General features: G+C 42.4%; 1 protein-coding gene across 1 annotated transcript in view; it reads right to left on the reverse strand.

The window, feature by feature from the left end:
- Positions 1–18267, reverse strand: part of RTF1 (RTF1 homolog, Paf1/RNA polymerase II complex component) — a 106185-nt gene that overhangs the window by 16300 nt on the left and 71618 nt on the right. The window contains exons 12-16 of the mRNA XM_040332122.1: positions 16915–16992; positions 8689–8810; positions 8545–8602; positions 5477–5554; positions 1856–1951 (exon numbers count right to left, since the gene is read on the reverse strand). Coding sequence (XP_040188056.1) covers positions 1856–1951; positions 5477–5554; positions 8545–8602; positions 8689–8810; positions 16915–16992 — 432 coding nt within the window. The remainder of the gene's footprint in view (positions 1–1855; positions 1952–5476; positions 5555–8544; positions 8603–8688; positions 8811–16914; positions 16993–18267) is intronic.

The following is an 18267-nucleotide window of genomic DNA, read 5'->3' on the forward strand; positions in this document are numbered from 1 at the left end:
TTATTCACTAGGGTGTTAGAAAAAAAATTATAATGTTTGGGGGGGTTCTACCAAAAAAAAAAAAACTGTGTTTTTAACGTGTAAACACCGAGTCTGAAAAACAGGCCCGGGCTTAAGTGGTTAAAGAGCTCTTAGTGAGATTAGACAAATGACAGACTCTAAAGAGGAATCCCTTTTATAGAGAGCTCTCATGGCAAATCTCACTGCGGGATTTCTGTTGAATCGCAGTAGTCGAGCATTAGCCTTAAAGAAGGGACTTTTTGGAAGAAAGATTTAAAACAATGAAAATGGTACTGCTCAAATGCCCCACCACCCACAAACCAGTTGGGTCAGCATGTGAAAAGATTGGTGCAAAAATCAGCTTGTCGGGCTCTAAAGTAGACTACAAAAAAATGGTGGCTATCTGCACACAGACATCAACAGGAAGTTGCATAAATGAGATGTGTAAAAGATGGCTTCAGCTCCTGTTCTACGATTAAATCCAAAAAGGGCAAAACGCATCTGAGAAGTATTCAAGGTGGAGAACAGGAGCTGAAGCCATCTTTTACCCATCTCCTTTACATTCATGCAACAAGGAGAGACTGTCTTTGTGCAGATGGCCTCTATTTTGTTGAAGTAGAATAGATACAGATACTAAAGGCAAATGGAAGACACTAGAGAACATCTTGGGAGGACGTCAATGTATGCCCTCCCAGAGTTAGAGCCGTGCTGTAACGGTCGTTCGGCTATAGCACGGTCAGCAAGCGGTATAGCGCCAGCACCCAAGAGCCAATTCAAGAATGGGTTTGAGTAAAGACACTGCCGGATGCCTGGACAGGTAGGTGTCCTAAAAGTCAGCAGCTACAGTACTTAACTTTTGGAGGAGGGGCCAGAACATCTCTTTAAATTTAACAGACTGTGCCGTTTATATTGGATTACTCGGAACAAAGCTGTCCCCTGGAGAGGGACAAAAATCACAAACGTAGGTATTCGCGACAGAATAGTCTGCTGAGCATACACTGCATGTCGTAGCAGTGATACCCTCATTTGAGACTCAACTGAATGCTCAACATTTTCCAACGCTTGTCCAGTTTATGCCCTAAAGCCTTTCAAACTGCAAGCTCTTAGCAATGCAGTAATAAATTAAAGTCCATATAGGTATGAGCATTGGCGTGACTGAGCATGTGCTATGGTTCTTAACACGTGACAATGTTGTCATTCTTTAATGGTGAGTGGTGGAGGCCATTTTGGGTCTTCTATTTATGAATTTGATATTTAAATTGTGGTATTATTAACAATTTGAGGGTGAGACTGCTGTTTAGTCCTATTGTGGAACTACTATACACTGTGGATCCTATAGTCCCAGTTTGTTATTTTGTACGGGTAAAAAGCAAGCACGTAAAATGTGAAACTACTGTCAAAGATTAAACGCTGTAATAGTAACTCAAAATATATGCAGACGGAAGACTGAAGAATTAGGCCCCTTGAACACGGGTGTCAATTTACTGATGTTTAATCAGGAAATGTGACGCCCGTGTGCAATAAGCCAAAAACGTTATGTAAAGACCCGAGTAATGAGCAGTATAGGCAAGTAAAAAGGTATGCAAGCCTATAGACAAGTAAAATTCTTCATTGCCAGTACTGTAATATACTCGCATAAACATTACTGTGAGTGAATTACTGCACTCAATTGAAGAATCTTCTAGTTTGATTTTACTGCTCTGTACTCAACACTATTACTGATCTTTACTCGGGGCCATAGACAATAATGCATCTCATTTCAGATCAGTAAAAAAGCATTTTTTGCTCCTGTGTGCAATAGGCCTTAATCTGTTGAAAAATTGCAAAAAGTTCATGCGCAGACAGAGCTACTTACCATGGCCTTGTCTTTTGTCGAATCCAGAAAACCAGCTGTTCCATACTTTGCATTCAGTTGGGCCCTAACAGCTGCCTGGACGGCAGGATCTCTGGACTGTAATAAGTAAACTATACGTTAGAATTTCTTCACACATTTGCAGCGGTTAAAGTACAGAAAATATGCAACATTCAGAGGCAAGCAGCATTTGACTTTGCTGTAAATGGGCAATACACCAAACAGGAAAAAAAATATTTGAAAGCACCATCATCGGCATTCACATGTATAAAGTATTGTGTTATTTATGTTCAAGAGATGGATTTTTTATACATTAATGCCATGTTTGACAAAAGGTTGTGCTATAACAAAAAAAAAAAAAAAAAAATTTTTTACAAGAGCTGCCTAAAAAACCATCACTGCCATTACAGATTTATGGTAAGTCTTCGGTTTCAAAAATCACTTTCCTTCACTACGGTTCTTCTACATAAACCAGCTTGCAATTCAAGGTTATGCAATCAGGTCACCAGTAGCAGGGATGTGCAAGTCTAATTGCCCGACGCCCGGGACATGCAGACCGGGCCCTGGGCATGTGTTTTTTTGTTTACATTTAGCCCTGCTGCGGGCAAGCAGCAGGGTTAGCCAGCAACTCGCACATCTGTATCTATATTTTGGCCTTAAGATGACACGAAGGTGCTGCTGAAGATCCAAACTCTGCACCATCCGAGGCTCCTGTGCTTGCCTGACGCGTTAGTCTGGCCTCTATCTCGATTCCCAAGGGCAAAAAGTCCCAACACACTTTCTGGCGAGCGGGGTGGGCTGGAATCCCGTCCTTAACTCGGCACAACAGTCTCCCACGATGGTGATGACTCCATCTGCTGGCTTCTCCAGGCAAAAACAGCATGGGGCCTCAGCACCTCACTCTAGCCATGCAGCAGAAGACCAGGTGGCTCATCTCCCATCCCTATTTCTGCACTTTGAAGTGATCTTCCCTCACAATCTCAGAGTCCACTATGGCCTCAATCCCTGTCACCTGGACTGATGAAGGGGATTCTCTGACATCTTCCACTCCCTCCCCTCTGCATGACATGGCCAGCAGTTGGGACCCTTACTTCTTATATGGTGTTACCGTTATGCCGATTTTTCCCTGGAGGTAACATTGACATTTGTCTGTCCTGGCTCTCCAATGCCATCTCCCTGATCTTTCTTTCCTCTAGCTCCCCTCCTTTTACCCATCTCCCCATAACCATACCTGCCCCCTTGTCCCTTTCCTTTGCCCCCTAACTTTTTATCCCTTTCTCATCCATCAGTGTGGTCATTATGTTTGCACTCTTGGCTTTGCTGGGGTTGGGTAAAGACGTGGGGAGGGGCTTCCTTCCTCTGCAGTGTATAGCATTTAATGCTGGCTATGCCTGATATTCTAAGACAACCTTCATCCCCTGCCGCTCAGTCCCAGTACAGCCTCTGGGTGCTGCATTCTAGGCAACTACAGTGTGGGTGCTAAACGTTGTACCTTCATTAACTGTAACCATATTGCTACATTTAGAGGCTCCTCTCCTTTTTTTATACTCTGTTGTGACATGACGCTACTTTTATATCAAGACATGGCTTGTATATCAAGGCAAAATGTATTAAAACATTTTGCTTGTCTTGCAAAACGCTCTCAAACCAAGGTATATATATATATATATATATATATATATATATATATATATATATATATATATATATATATATATATATATCACACATATACATACACACTGCTCCTGTCCAATCCAATCAAAAGCAGGACCATCCTACATCCAAAATTAATCTTCTCTCCCTAAAATATATCTGTAATATTCAAATTAGACCATTCCTCATTTTCAGGTTAAAATAATCCCATGAAAGAAATTGTATATTTAAAAACAAACGTTTCCTTCTGTTAAAAAACAAATGTACAGTATACGTACAATAATACGTGGGGAAATCTAGTGGTCAAAAATGGGCAAGATATTCAATGGAAACCCTGTGGTGGCTAGACAGATTTTACGAAGACCATCCACTATATAAGTGAATGGAATAGAGCCATCTTGTAGTGATAATACCAAATGAACTCACATATAGCCAAAATAGGAGTTTTTTTTAAGGATATCATTGTCTTATTTGTGTTAGCAATGGATTGATCCAATCAAATTGGAACATTTTATTATATTTTGGCTATACAGAGTTCATTCTGTATTTTTATATATCACCAGAAGATGGCTCAATACCATTTATATATATTGTATGGTCTTAATAAAAATTGTCTAGGCACCATGGGTTTCCATTGAATGTCTTACCGATTTTTGACCACTAGATGTCCCCACTTATACTTATCCATATGCATAAGCATTAGTTTTAAAATTATTATTTTTCTTTTTTTTTAAAACACACATGGCTTTGGTTATAAAATGTAGAAAATACAGTGGAACCTCGGATGACGAGCGATAGCCGTTCCAGGAGAGTGCTCGCAATCCAAAGTACTCGCATATCAAAGCGAGTATCCTCATTGAAGTCAATGGAAACTAAAATAATTTGTTGCACATTGACTTCAATGGCATGTAATACCGCATGCGGCCAGAGGTAGGGGGGGTGCCGGAGAGCCTCAGAAACGGCTGAAAAGGCCCAAGGACACCTCGGCTGACCTTGGCAAACTTCGGAAATTGAGCATCCGTTTGTCTTTTCCGAGCATTTCCAAACGGCACCGTTCGGCTCCGGCACCCCCCCCCCCCCCCCAACCTCAGGCCAAACGCAGTACTGCACACCACTTTGGCCTGAATCCTGCTCGTTTTGCGAGACAATACTCAAACAGTTAGGATTTTTTTCAAATACAGTGCTCGCATTGCGAAACGCTCGTTAACCGCGTTACTCGCAATCCGAGGTTCCACTGTAAATAATATTTTTTTGAAATTTAGGTCAAAATTTATTTTAATACACTCCATTGGTAAAACGAACCCAAATCAGTGTATATTTAGTCTGTGTGAAAGTTAGAGTCAACAAACTATAGTATATAATATATCTTTGCAAATTGATTTATCCCGATGTACTGACTCCAAGACACACCAAAACAAGGCCACAGTGCTGGATCTCTGTGGCCAATAGTGGATAAAAGATGTCCCAACTGTCCTGCTGTCACAAGCTACAATTGTTAACTGCCACACCAGTTGGTATGAGTAATCAGGAATACTGACTTTACATCCTGTAACCAGAGCAGTGCAGTATTACCATAGTGACACTGTACTACTCTGGGGAGGTGATCAGGATTATTATTCCCCCCGATTGTTTAGAACAGTGATGATTGCTGTAATGCATCTAACAGTGGTGATCATAAAACTTACAGTGAATGGCATCCATTCACTTACAGGGTGTACTATTGTGAGGGCTGTGATTGGCCTTTATGGTACAGATGAACCGTGATCGGCCGTCTGTACCATGTGATCACTGTGACCAATCACGGATAATAGTAGACAATGTTTGAAAATCATCAAGTACAATGGTCATTGCTGTGACTGGCTCAGTGTCCTGTGAACACAGCAGGTAAAAGATTGCGCCGCAATACTACATGGTCTTGTCTGTGTTACAAGTCTATAAACATGAACATATTTGCAAGAAAACACTTACATTAGACACCATAGTTGGTTTACACTGTCTCCTAGTGAAGGGATCCATTTGCTGTTGCTTCATGCTCTGACTTTCAGCCTAGAAGGGAACAACACTTTAGGTAAGGCAAAGTTACAGGACTCATTTTATTACTTTTACTGCCAAGGTGTACAAATGGGTATATCCTCAGATGCATTTCAGAGTCGTTATTACAGTAAACTTGAAACTGGCCAAAGATGAACGTTGCCCAACTGTTAAATCTGGAAACCCAGTCTAAACTCAGTTTGACTTTGGGTAAGTGGTGTTGTAAGTCTTCTAGCTAGAGTGGCTTACATATGTTCTTCTATGCAGAGTTCAGATCTGTATGACCAACAGCACAATTCTATAGCCAACTTAACTAGTATTGGTTGCCATAGTATATACAAAAAAGGTACCAATTATTCACATAGGGGTCATCACATCCCAGCCAAAAATGCCTGCTGTAAATGAATAACTCCTGTCTCTAGATCCCCACAGTGGTGTAATGGCGCTGGCCCACTGGCGTGTGGATGTGAAGCCAGAAGTGGAGACACAGTGGGGTTCCGCTCTCAGTTGCCGCCTGCTTTGTTTAACAGGTGGCGTTTGTATGTGGCTTTGGGCAAAGGTGGTATTCCATCTGTCACAGCAATACCCAGAACTCTGTCCTAGCCACGGTGTCCCCACTTCCGCCTTCACATCCGTGCACGAGAGTCATGACGCTTTCCTTCATTATACTTACCCGTTTGTTGAAGACTCCTGTACTGTGAAGATACCCCCTGGCGGGCTCCATTTGGTCCTAGTGGCCACTGTTGGCGGGTGCCTTGACACCTAAATTGGGGCTCCTCCTTGGCCTTGGTGAGAAACCGTACCCAGAAATAATTGGAACACTGATGTGGTTTCGGTGATATATACAAGGCATTTGGCTTGAATTGTCAGTGCTTTAAACCAAGGCCGTCTTAATAGCATCATGGGCCTCTGGGCAAAGTAATGCTCTGGGGCCCCTACAATGGAGACAGTGCAGGTAAACAGACATCAAGTAGGTAGGAGGCAGACTGAGCTTCCCCTTTTGGGTGGAGCTCCTCGTTAACTACATGAACAATCATTCTGTATAGCAAAGAAACCGTGGGAAAATACTACATACAGATATCCCCCCAGCACTCGGCCCCCTCTACACCCCAGATATCCCTCCAGCACTCTGACCCCTCTACACCCAATTTATCCCCCCCCCCCCAGCACTCCGACCCCTCTACACCCAATATATCCCCCCCCCCAGCACTCCGACCCCTCTACACCCAATATATCCCCCCCCCCCAGCACTGCGACCCCTCTACACCCAATATATCCCCCCCTCCCCCAGCACTCCGACCCCTCTACACCCAATATATCCCCCCTCCCAGCACTGCGACCCCTCTGCACCCAATATATCCCCCCCCCCAGCACTGCGACCCCTCTACACCCAATATATCCCCCCCCCTCCGACCCCTCTACACCCAATATATCCCCCCCCCAGCACTCCGACCCCCCTACACCCAATATATCCCCCCCCCCCCAGCACTCCGACCCCTCTACACCCAATATATCCCCCCCCCCAGCACTCCGACCCCTCTACACCCAATATATCCCCCCCCCAGCACTGCGACCCCTCTACACCCAATATATCCCCCCAGCACTCCGACCCCTCTACACCCAATATATCCCCCCAGCACTCCGACCCCTCTACACCCAATATATCCCCCCCCCCAGCACTCCGACCCCTCTACACCCAATATATCCCCCCCCCCCCCCAGCACTGCGACCCCTCTACACCCAATATATCCCCCCCTCCCAGCACTGCGACCCCTCTGCACCCAATATATCCCCCCCCCCCAGCACTGCGACCCCTCTACACCCAATATATCCCCCCCTCCGACCCCTCTACACCCAATATATCCCCCCCCCCCCCCAGCACTCCGACCCCCCTACACCCAATATACCCCCCCCCCCCCAGCACTCCGACCCCTCTACACCCAATATATCCCCCCCCCCCCAGCACTCCGACCCCTCTACACCCAATATATCCCCCCCCCAGCACTCTGACCCCTCTACACCCAATATATCCCCCCAGCACTGTTACCGTATACCATAAGATACCCCTTGTATTGTGACCCCACTACATCCCTGATACCCCCCTACACTGTGGCCTCTCATTGCTACCCTCTATACACCCCAGATCCCCCTTAGCATTGTTTTCCCCATACACCCTTGATATCCCCCAGCACCATTATTCCATCCATGTAGTACCCCTTTTTCAGTGGAGATACAGAGCATGTAAAAAAAAAAAAAAAAAATTATGAAAAATTTAAATAAAAATGCGTTATTGCAAAAAAAGGTTGAAAAACTCACTGCAAAGCTACTGGCATCGTTATAACGTTATTTTAACATCCAGTGTGCATGAGGCCTGGAAGGCCAAGTTCAGCTTTTGGAACAATCTTCTCCCCACAACCACTATCATAATTTAAAAAAACAGTGCAGTCACATCATCCATAGTACCCTATGAATAAATCAACTACAACTACTGCCAGCCATAGCAGCTGATGGCTTGTACTGAATAAACAGCAAGGGCATTGCACTATTGATTCACTTGATCACAGGTGCAATACTTCCCAAGCACCTGCAGGAAAAAAAAGTGCATATTTTCCTGAAAGGTGAATGTATACTTTAAGCTGGCTGTATACAGATTGTAAATTGTTCAGTCAAGCAGGGATTGGCTGAATTTTGATTAGTGTGTGGGCTCTCCAGAAACATGCTGGACAATTTTTCATTGATCAGCGGCTGCAGCCAATCATCTGACACCACTGAATTCCGACAGGTGCGTCTGCTCTTGCCAGGACACATTGACCTGGCAGGGGTATTCCTTAATCTACTTTGTTTATGGAAGAATCTGTTAAACAGTCTATGGCTTGCTTTAGTACATTGCCCTGATAGAACACTTATTTTAATCACATCTGCTGAATTCTTGCAATATGACTTCAATCTACAACCATTCCAGCATGCTATAAAAAGTGAAGGAGAAACATGAAAAATTCACTCACCACTAAAGCCTTCTCAGATTCCACTATGTTCCATTCTCTGTTTCTCTGATTTATATAACTAAAAAAAAAAAAAAAAAAAAAAACACAATTATTGACAAAAGCATATTACAAAAATCAAACCTCAAATATTACCACCATAAATACCTGATGGCAGAAATATTCTTGGTACGCTGACGGTCCAGAGCTTCAGCTCTCTCCTCCAATTCATTCAGCTGATCTTGAATCTGTTTTGCCCTGTCGGGTTCTCCAGCTTCCTCTGCCATGGCCTACAATAAACATTAGTTAGCATCAGTAACTTTCTCCAAGTATGCAGATGTATCATGGATTTTCATGTTTGAGTCTACTCATTTCCTTACATGCTTATACTTGAGTTTATTTATTGAAGCTAGACTAAAGCTGGCCATTGGGTACAACCAGCCTGTCAGATTTTTCTTGCCCTTCTTGCCAGTGGCTATAGCCACTAGCAATAATTACTGTTCTCCCAGATGGGACAGCTACCTCCACTGGGAGAACAGAAAAGCTCTGTGACGGACTGTGTTGACACAGGTTACAGGAAAAAAAATTGCTCCATCTATGGCCGGCTTAAGGGCTTGTTCACATGTGTGTTGATTATGAAGAACAAAGCAATGCTTATTAACGTGTGGCATTTATGAAACGTTGAAAAGGCCCACGAAAGCATTGCTTTCCTAGTGGGAAGTGCTTAGAGGAGAAGGGAGCTAGAGAAATGATTTACTTTGATATGGGATCTATTACAATAATTGTATAGAATAAAAAGCAGCAGCCATGTAATCACTCATTGCTCTTCTGTTCCCTGGAGGATAGTTTTTACCCATTTAAGGTTATCACCAGCTTGGTAACTTATTTATTACAGTGCTTAGAATAAATTAGTACACCCCTTTTGAAAGTAAGCTTTGAATCAATATCTCAATGAATACAAGAATAATTGTTTTATGGAACAAATGTTTAGCTCATTACAAGTTATTAATATAACTTAGAATACAAAAAAAAAAAATCAGTTTTACTTAAATTAGCTGATGCAAAAAATGAATACACCGCACAACAAAAACTACTACATCTAGTATTTTGTATGACCTCCATGATTTGTAAGGACAGCACCAAGTTTTCTAGGCATGGAATGAATAAGTTGGTGACATATTGCAACATCTATCTTTTTCCATTCTTCAAGAATGACCTCTTTTAGAGCCTGGATGGAGAGCGATTCTCAACTTGTCTTCAGAATTCCCCATAGGCGTTCGATTGGGTTCAGATCAGGAGACACACTTGGCCACTGAATCACTTTCACCCTGTTCTTCAGAAATGCAACAGTGGCCTTAGATGTGTGTTTTAAATCATTGTCATGTTGGAAAAGTGCACAGCGACAAAGGCCATGGGGTGAAGATAGCATCTTCTCTTGCAATATAGAGCAGTACATATGTGACTTCATGATACCATCAATGAAATGCAGCTGCCCGACAAGAGCAGCACTTTATCTTGGTCTCATCAATCCAGAGGACAGAATCCCAGTAGCCATATTTTTCAGCATGGGCCCTGGCAAATTCTAAGCAGGCTTTAGGGGAGGCTTCCTTCATGGACGACACCCATGCACGCCATTCCTCAGTAGTGTATGCCATATTGTGTCACAGGAATCAATCACCCTAGTTTGGCTTTCTACTTCTTTTGCTAACTAGAGTGACCTTGCATGGCGATTTTCTTCAACCCTTCTCATCAGAAGACAGTGTTAACTTCCCTGGATGGTCTGGAGGTCTGAGATGGTTGCAGTTCAATCTTTGTTACATTTTGCATCACTTTTGCTACAGTATTCTGACTGATAAGTAAAGCTTTGCTGATCTTGTAGCCTTCACCTTTCTTGTGTAAAGAAATTTTCTTAGGCCTTGTTAAGTTTTCTCTTCCATGTGGTGCCATTACTGACAGCATGAAATGGCAAGAGGTTTTATTTGTCAAGTAATGCCCTTTATAACTGTCTGCTGGACACCTCTTTAACCACTTAAGGCCCGCTTCTGCACATATATGTTGGCAGAATGGCACGGCTGGGCACAAGCACGTACCTGTACGTCCTCTTTAAGAGCCCAGCCATGGGGTCGCGAGTGCGCCCGGTCCAAAGCTCCGTGACCGCAGGACCTAATCGCCGCCGGTGTCCCGCGATCGGTCACAGGAGCAGAAGAACGGGGAGAGGTGTGTGTAAACACACCTTCCCTGTTCTTCACAGCGGCACCGTCATTGATCGTCTGTTCCCTGATATAGGGAAAGACAACCAATGACGTCACACATCCATCCCGCCCCCCTACAGTTAGAAACAAATATGAGGTCACACTTAACCCCTATAGCGCCCCCTAGTGGTTAACTCCTAAACTGCAATTGTAATTTTCACAGTAATTAATGCATTTGTATAGCACTTTTTGCTGTGAAAACAACAATGGTCCCAAAAATATGTCAAAATTGTCCGATGTGTCCGCCATGTCGCAGTCACGAAAAAAAATGGCTGATCGCTGCCATTAGTAGTAAAAAAAATAAAAATTATAAAAATGCCATAAAACTATCCTCTATTTTGTAAACACTATACATTTTGCACAAACCAACCGATAAACGCTTATTGCAATTTTTTTTTTACCAAAAATAGGTAGAAGAATACGTATCGGCCTAAACTGAGGGGAAAAAAAATGTTTTATATCTTTTTTGGGGATATAGCAAAAAGTTAAAAATATTGCATTTTTTTTTCAAAATTGTCGCTCTATTTTTGTTTATAGCGCAAAAAATAAAAACGCAGAGGTGATCAAATACCACCAAAAGAAAGCTTTATTTGTGGGGAAAAAAACGGACGTAAATTTTGTTTGGGAGCCACGTTGCACGACCGCGCAATTGTCAGTTAAAGCGACGCAGTGCCGAATTGCAAAAAGGGGCAAGGTCCTTAGTGGTTAATGAATAATCAGACTCACCTGTAGTTGAATTCTTGTTATTTAGGATTTTGTTATCTAAAATTTAGCTTTTCTCTTAAGGTGTTCATTGGGGTATATTTATTTTTTCAACATGGTCTTGAATGAATGCTTTAGGAAAAATACTTTTTTGCGTCTGCAAATTAACACATTTTAGTTGTAATCAATGTGCCGTATTTGTGGGAGTATTTTGTAGTATAGTGTTCCATAGAAAAAGTCGATTCTGAAAGCATAGTAAAAAATTTCTGACAAATGTGTTGGGGTGCACTCATTTATGCCAAACACTGTAAATGGCGCAAAAATTGTGTGAACCAATAAATCATGTCAATCAAGTGCCATTACTTGAATAAAAATAAATAAATTAAAACTATAAAATCACCGAAAACTACAGTGAAAGTCCACAAATATAGGAGTTCAACATAAAGGAAAAAAAAAAAAAAAAGGTGTCCATTGTATCTTTCAGACCCAATATGTGACCAGTGCATGCACCATGGCTAAACACACAGCCTCTTACCATAGAGTAAAGCTGCATAGGTCTTGCTTGATGGATCCATTAGCATAGGAACACATGCAGCATACCAATAACCACATGCCAACTGCCGCACGCAGATATACGTCGGGAGAATGGCACGGGCGTACCTGTACGTCCCCTTTAAAAAAGCAGCATTGTGGACGTGCGCGCCGCAAGCTCCCTGACTCCGACTGCGAGTCCCGCGATTGTGTCACGGTGAGGAAGGGGGATATGCTTAAACAAGCATTTCCCCAGACTTCCTAGTGACAGGACACTGATCACCGCTCCCTGTAATTGGAAGCTGTGATCACTGTCGTGTCACACATAGCCCATCCCCCTACAGTTGGAACACATCCCTAGGCACACTCACCCCCTTCAGCGCCACCTAGTGGTTAACCTCATTCACTGCCAGTGCCATTTTCACAGTAATCAGTGTATTTTTATAGCACTGGTCGCTGTAAAAATTACAAAAATTTAATTTTTTTTTATTAAAACAAGACATAAAACTAGCCCCTATTTTGTAGACGCTATAATATTTGCGCAAACCAAACGCTTATTGCGTTTTTTTTTTTTTTCAAAAATATATAGAAGAGTACGTATCAGCCTAAACTGAGGGGGGGGGGGGGGGGAAAACACGTTTTTATATATTTTTGGGGGATATTCATACTATCAAAAATATTTTTTTTTTCAAAATTGCCGCTCTATTTTTGTTTATAGCGCAAAAAATAAAAACTGCAGAGGTGATCAAATACCACCAAAAGAAAGCTATTTGTGGGCTTTAAAATCCATGCATTTTAAATCTTCAAACAAGTTTTATCAAACGCATTCTTTAATACAGAAAATATGGTTGAATGTACATTCATCGCAAAGCGTTACATGCGACACAGAATATAGTCCACTCTGGCACAACTCTGGGTATGAGGGACTGTCAAAGCTGCTATGTGCGGGATTGTAGAAGCCCTGGGGTATAATTTACCTACAGCAGGTCTTCCGTAGTGGCAGGCTTTGTTCTTTCGAGGACCTTAGGACTTTAAAAAAATATTTTCCAGCACAGAGTAAGCCCTAGTACGTTTGATCGGATATGGGGTGATCGGTTGGCAGTCCCGGGCCTTGCTCCTACTAAATTGGTAAAAGAATCTTGGGCCGATTTGCATTTCATTGTATTTTAGAAGTATTCTATATCCTGCTCAATGAGATTTCTTTATTTTCTATGCCTAGCTTATAGACGTACCTACTGTACATGATTGTTCTATGTATGTGCTCTCTATAACTTACCATGTACTATTCTTGCCTGGAATACGTTTGAGGGCAATATTTTCTGGTTGTATCGGTCATGTATACTTGTTTAAAGAGTCACTAAAGGAATTTTTTTTTTTTAGCTAAATAGCTTCCTTTACCTTACTGCAGTCCTGGTTTCATGTCCTCATTGTTCGTTTTTGCTTTCATGTTGCTGTAAATCCTCTCTGTTCTGGACACTTCCTGGTTGCCTGTTTCCTGATAACCACAGTACTGGGAGATTTCCCACGGTGGTCACTAATCATGGAGGTGTGATTACTGTGTGTAAAACGAAACTGGATTGGTGCTGAGGAGTTTTAGACAAAGTATCACTGCTCTCTATTGGCTGACTGCCCTCTAGTGGCTCTCTGTACATCAGAGAACCAGCAAACAACAGCAAAAACGAAACTACACTGCAGGCACATTATATGATTGTTTTTTTTATCTATTTTTAATCATTTTTAAAAGGAATCAGTTAACTATTATGTCTCTATGCCCTGTAAACAGTCATTTCAGCTAAAAAAAGTTTTTCCTTTAGTGACCCTTTAAGTTTAATAAACAAAATTTCTAATTAAAAAAAAAAAAGTGACTGAATGTGGCATGGTTGTTGGTGCCAGACTAGCTGGTCTGAGTATTGTGAAAACTGCTGATCTACGGGGATTTTCACACACACACACACACACACACACACACACGTTGCCTGGTCTGTGTCTCGATTTCAGCTGCAACATTCAAATGGTAGGTTAAGAATTGGCCGTAAACATGAATCCATCCTGCCTTGCATCAACGGTTTTGTAACCTTAACATTTTAACCTCTGCAGTTTTCCACTCAAGACTGGTTGAATTTACATTTCTATGTATAATTGTTGTTACTTATAAATAATCAAACCCCGATTGGTGCTTCTCTAAAAACATAGCCCAGACTTTATTTAGATCAGGGGTCTCAAACTCAAATTACCTGAGGGCCACAAGACAAGTTTTCATATGCCATGGGGGGCCGCATGCAAACTTTCAAACTTCAAAAACAACAGTACTGGTGTCAGCGAACACATTATTAACCCCCAGCACTGGTGTCAGCGAGCACATTATTACCACCAGCACTGGTGTCAGCGAGCACATTATTACCACCAGCACTGGTGTCAGCGAGCGCATTATTACCACCAGCACTGGTGTAAGTCAGGGTTTGACAAATTTGCTTGGAATCTAGGAGCCAGCTAAAAAAGTTAGGAGCCAGAAAACGCACCCCGTCCTGACGAGCTTGTGCGCAGAAGCGAACACATACGCGAGCAGCGCCCGCATATGTAAACGGTGTTCAAACCACACATGTGAGGTATCGCCGCGATTGGTAGAGCGAGAGCAATAATTCTAGCCCTAGACATCCTCTGTAACTTAAAACATGCAACCTGTAGATTTTTTAAACGTCGCCTATGAAAATTTTAAAGGGTAAAAAAGTTTGTCGGCATTCCACAAGCTGGCGCAATTTTGAAGCGTGACATGTTGGGTATGAATTTACTCGGCGTAACATTATCTTTCATAATATTTAAAAAAATGGGGATAACTTTACTGTTGTCTTATTTTTTAATTAAAAAAAGTGTAATTTTTTCCAAAAAAAAGTACGCTTGTAAGACCACTGCGCAAATACGGCGTAACAGAAAGTATTGCAACGATCGCCATTTTATTCTCTAAGGTGTTGGGATAAAAAATATATATAATGTTTGGGGGTTCTAATTAGAGGGAAGAAGATGGCAGTGAAAATAGTGAAAAACAACATTAGAATTGCTGTTTAACTTGTAATGCTCAACTTGTAATACCAACGTCCACCACCGGATGGCGCCAGCTCACATCTGGTGGTAATAACTTGTAATACCAACGGCTCACCACCAGCCAGCTCACAAAAAAAAAAAAAAAAAAAAAAAAAAAAAAAAAAAATTTTTTTTTTTTTTTCCCCCCACTTCTGCCCTGCCTGCGGGCCATTTATAACTGGTCCGCGGGCCGCAAATGGCCCGCGGGCCGGTACTTTGAGACCACTGATTTAGATCATGTGATCCCTTAACTGCACACACCAATTAGATCAATTCTTAATTCAGATACTTAGGAATTTCAAAACAGAGGATTTTTTTTTTTAAATGTACTTATATAGCGCCATCAATTTACACAGCGCTTTCTATATATATTGTACATTTACATCAGACCCTGTCCTTATATGAAAAAGGTCCCCAACTCGCATACACACACATATTAGGGCCAATTTAAACAGGAGCCAATTTGACCTACGAGCATGTCTTTGGAGTGTGGGAAGAAACCATAGGCACAGGGAGAACATGCAAACTTAATGCAGGTAGTGCATGATTGGGATTCAAACTGACAACCCTAATGCTAACAGGCAGGGGTGCTAACCCGTATAGAAAACTAGGCAGATACTTTTGAAGCTTCTGGAATAACTCATGTAGATCTACGACTAAAAAAAAAAAACCTTAAATCAATACGAGTTATGTCCATTGGATTGAGATGGTCTCGGGTGGGCTGGGGCAGGAACTGCACATCCAGGCGTTTTTTTTACCTTAATGCGTTACGGGAAAAAAAACAAAAACAAAAAAAAACAAACAAACACACACCTTCTCCCTTTAGAACCACTTTAAGGCTCCATTCACACCTAGGCGTAGGGCGTACAGGCGTTTTTACAGGCGATTTTTACCGACGTTTTTGTCGCGCGTATATGCGCGTTTGCGAGCGTATGCGCGCGTTTTCGCACAGTGGCGTTCGACGTTTTTGTACTTTGTCTTTTTCCATATTAGCCAATAAGAAAAATGATCATCCCTGACATCACTTGTTGCTCTCCTAGGAATTTTTTATTCCTTTTCCTGGGTGAATATACCTCTTCCGGATTTCAGCAACACAGGCGTCAAAACGCTTGTACAAGCGCGTGTTTACGCGCAATACGCGCGTATCAGGCGTTTTACATTGACTTCAATGTAAAAAAAACCCGCGCATATCGCGCGCTAGGAGCGACAAAAAAGGGTCCGGAACTTTTTGGAGCTACAGGCTACAGGCTACAGGCGTTTAGGCGTTCAGATGTGAACCATCCCCATTGCCTTTCATTACTTTTCGTCCCTCTGGCGTTTGTGCGCGTCGCGCTACAGGCGTAAAAACGCCTAGGTGTGAATGGAGCCTAAAGGTGCAACACGTAACATTTTAAACAAACCTATCCCCACATTCCCCCCCTTTCGCATGACAGCGGTCAGGGGATCAAAATAGCAAGGTGTGGGGGGGCTCCACCCATAAGGCAGCCTCATTCACACAGTCCTGTGAATGAATGACTACAAATCATGTCTGCCATTATACAGCTTGTAGTTCTCAATGAACTGCAAGGGTGCCGGCAAGCTCATTGATCTACCTGCTTTTCAGTAGTCGTCTGCCTTTACGGGAAGACAGCTGTACCGAGAGTCTGCAGGAGGCGGACACCGCACCCACAATTTAATGATCATAGATGCAATTACTCTGCAGGCTCCCAAGAAAATAAAAAATACCTCCAAAAAAAATAAATGTGCATTTACTTCTCCTTTAACCTCCTACAAGTTGACATTCAAGGATTGAATATCTTTTAGAATTCCCTCTGTGTGACTGGATTTTTACCTTATCTTTCATAAGCTGTGTCTTCTTCATGGCATAATTCGATGGAGCTTTTCGGAAGCGTCCCTTCTCTTTAACAATCTACGTTGGGGGAAAAAAAAAAAAAAAGTTAAAGAAAATATTGTAACACATGACAAGAAAGTTCCAGTGAATGGGGAAACCCAAACCTGGCTACACACGTGACATTTCAATCTGCAGTCAACCACTCACTTCCCAGGTCACAGCTACACTGCAGTACGCCATGCATACTGGCATGGTCCCTAGACTATGAAAAGATTAAAGTGGTTGTAAACCCAACCACACATCTTGCACCTATAGGTAAGCCTAGATTAACCAGTTCCCTACCGAGCCATAGTAATATGAGGTCGGCAGGAACAGTCTCTCCCTCCGGGTGGACATCATATGTAGTCCTTTATATAGCGGGCGATAGGCGGCATGCGCCCGCGGCAACGCTCACGACCCGGTGCGTGTGCCCGGCGGCCGCGATGTGCGCCGGGCACCCGCGATTGCTGCCAATCACAGGTGGAGTGTGGATCTGTGTGTGTAAATGCACAGATCCACCTCCTGTCAGCGGCGAGGAGACCAATGTGTGTTCCCAGTACAGAGGAACACAGATGGGTCTCCTCCCCTTGTGAGTCCCCCTACAGTTAGAATCACTCCCAGGGAACGCATTAACCCCTTCAGCGCCCCCTAGTGTTAAACCCTTCCCTGCCAGTCACATTTACACAGTAATAAGTGCAGTTTTATAGCACTAATCGCTGTATAAATGTGAATGGTCCCAAAAACGTGTCAAAAGTGTCCGATATGTCCGCCGCAATGTCACGGTCACAATAAAAAAAATATAGCAGATCGCCGCTATTACTAGTAAAAAAATAAAAATGCCATAAATCTATCACCTATTTTGTAGACGCTTAACTTTTGATCAAAGCAATCAATACATGCTTATTGCAATTTTTTTTTACCAAAAATATGTAGAAGAATATGTATAAACTAAACTTTTTAAAAAAAAATTGATATTTATTAAATCAAAAAGGAAAAAATATGGTGTTTTTTTTTCAAAATTGTCACTCTTCTTTGTTTATAGCGCAAAAAATAAAAACCGCAGAGATGATCAAATACCACCAAACTAAAGCTCTATTTGTGGGGGAAAAACAAAGATTTCATTTGGGTACAGTGTTGCATGACCGCACAATTGTCATTCAAAGTGCAACAGCGCTGAAAACTAAAAATTGGTCTGGGCAGGAAGGGGGTGAAAAATGTCCTGTATGGAAGTGGTTAAGGCTTACCTGTAGGTGCAAGAAATATCTCCTAAACCTGCACAGTTTAGGAGATATTTACTAAAATGACAGGCGCCAA

The sequence above is a fragment of the Rana temporaria genome, chromosome 13, assembly GCF_905171775.1.
Source record: "Rana temporaria chromosome 13, aRanTem1.1, whole genome shotgun sequence".
Lineage (NCBI taxonomy): Eukaryota > Metazoa > Chordata > Amphibia > Anura > Ranidae > Rana > Rana temporaria.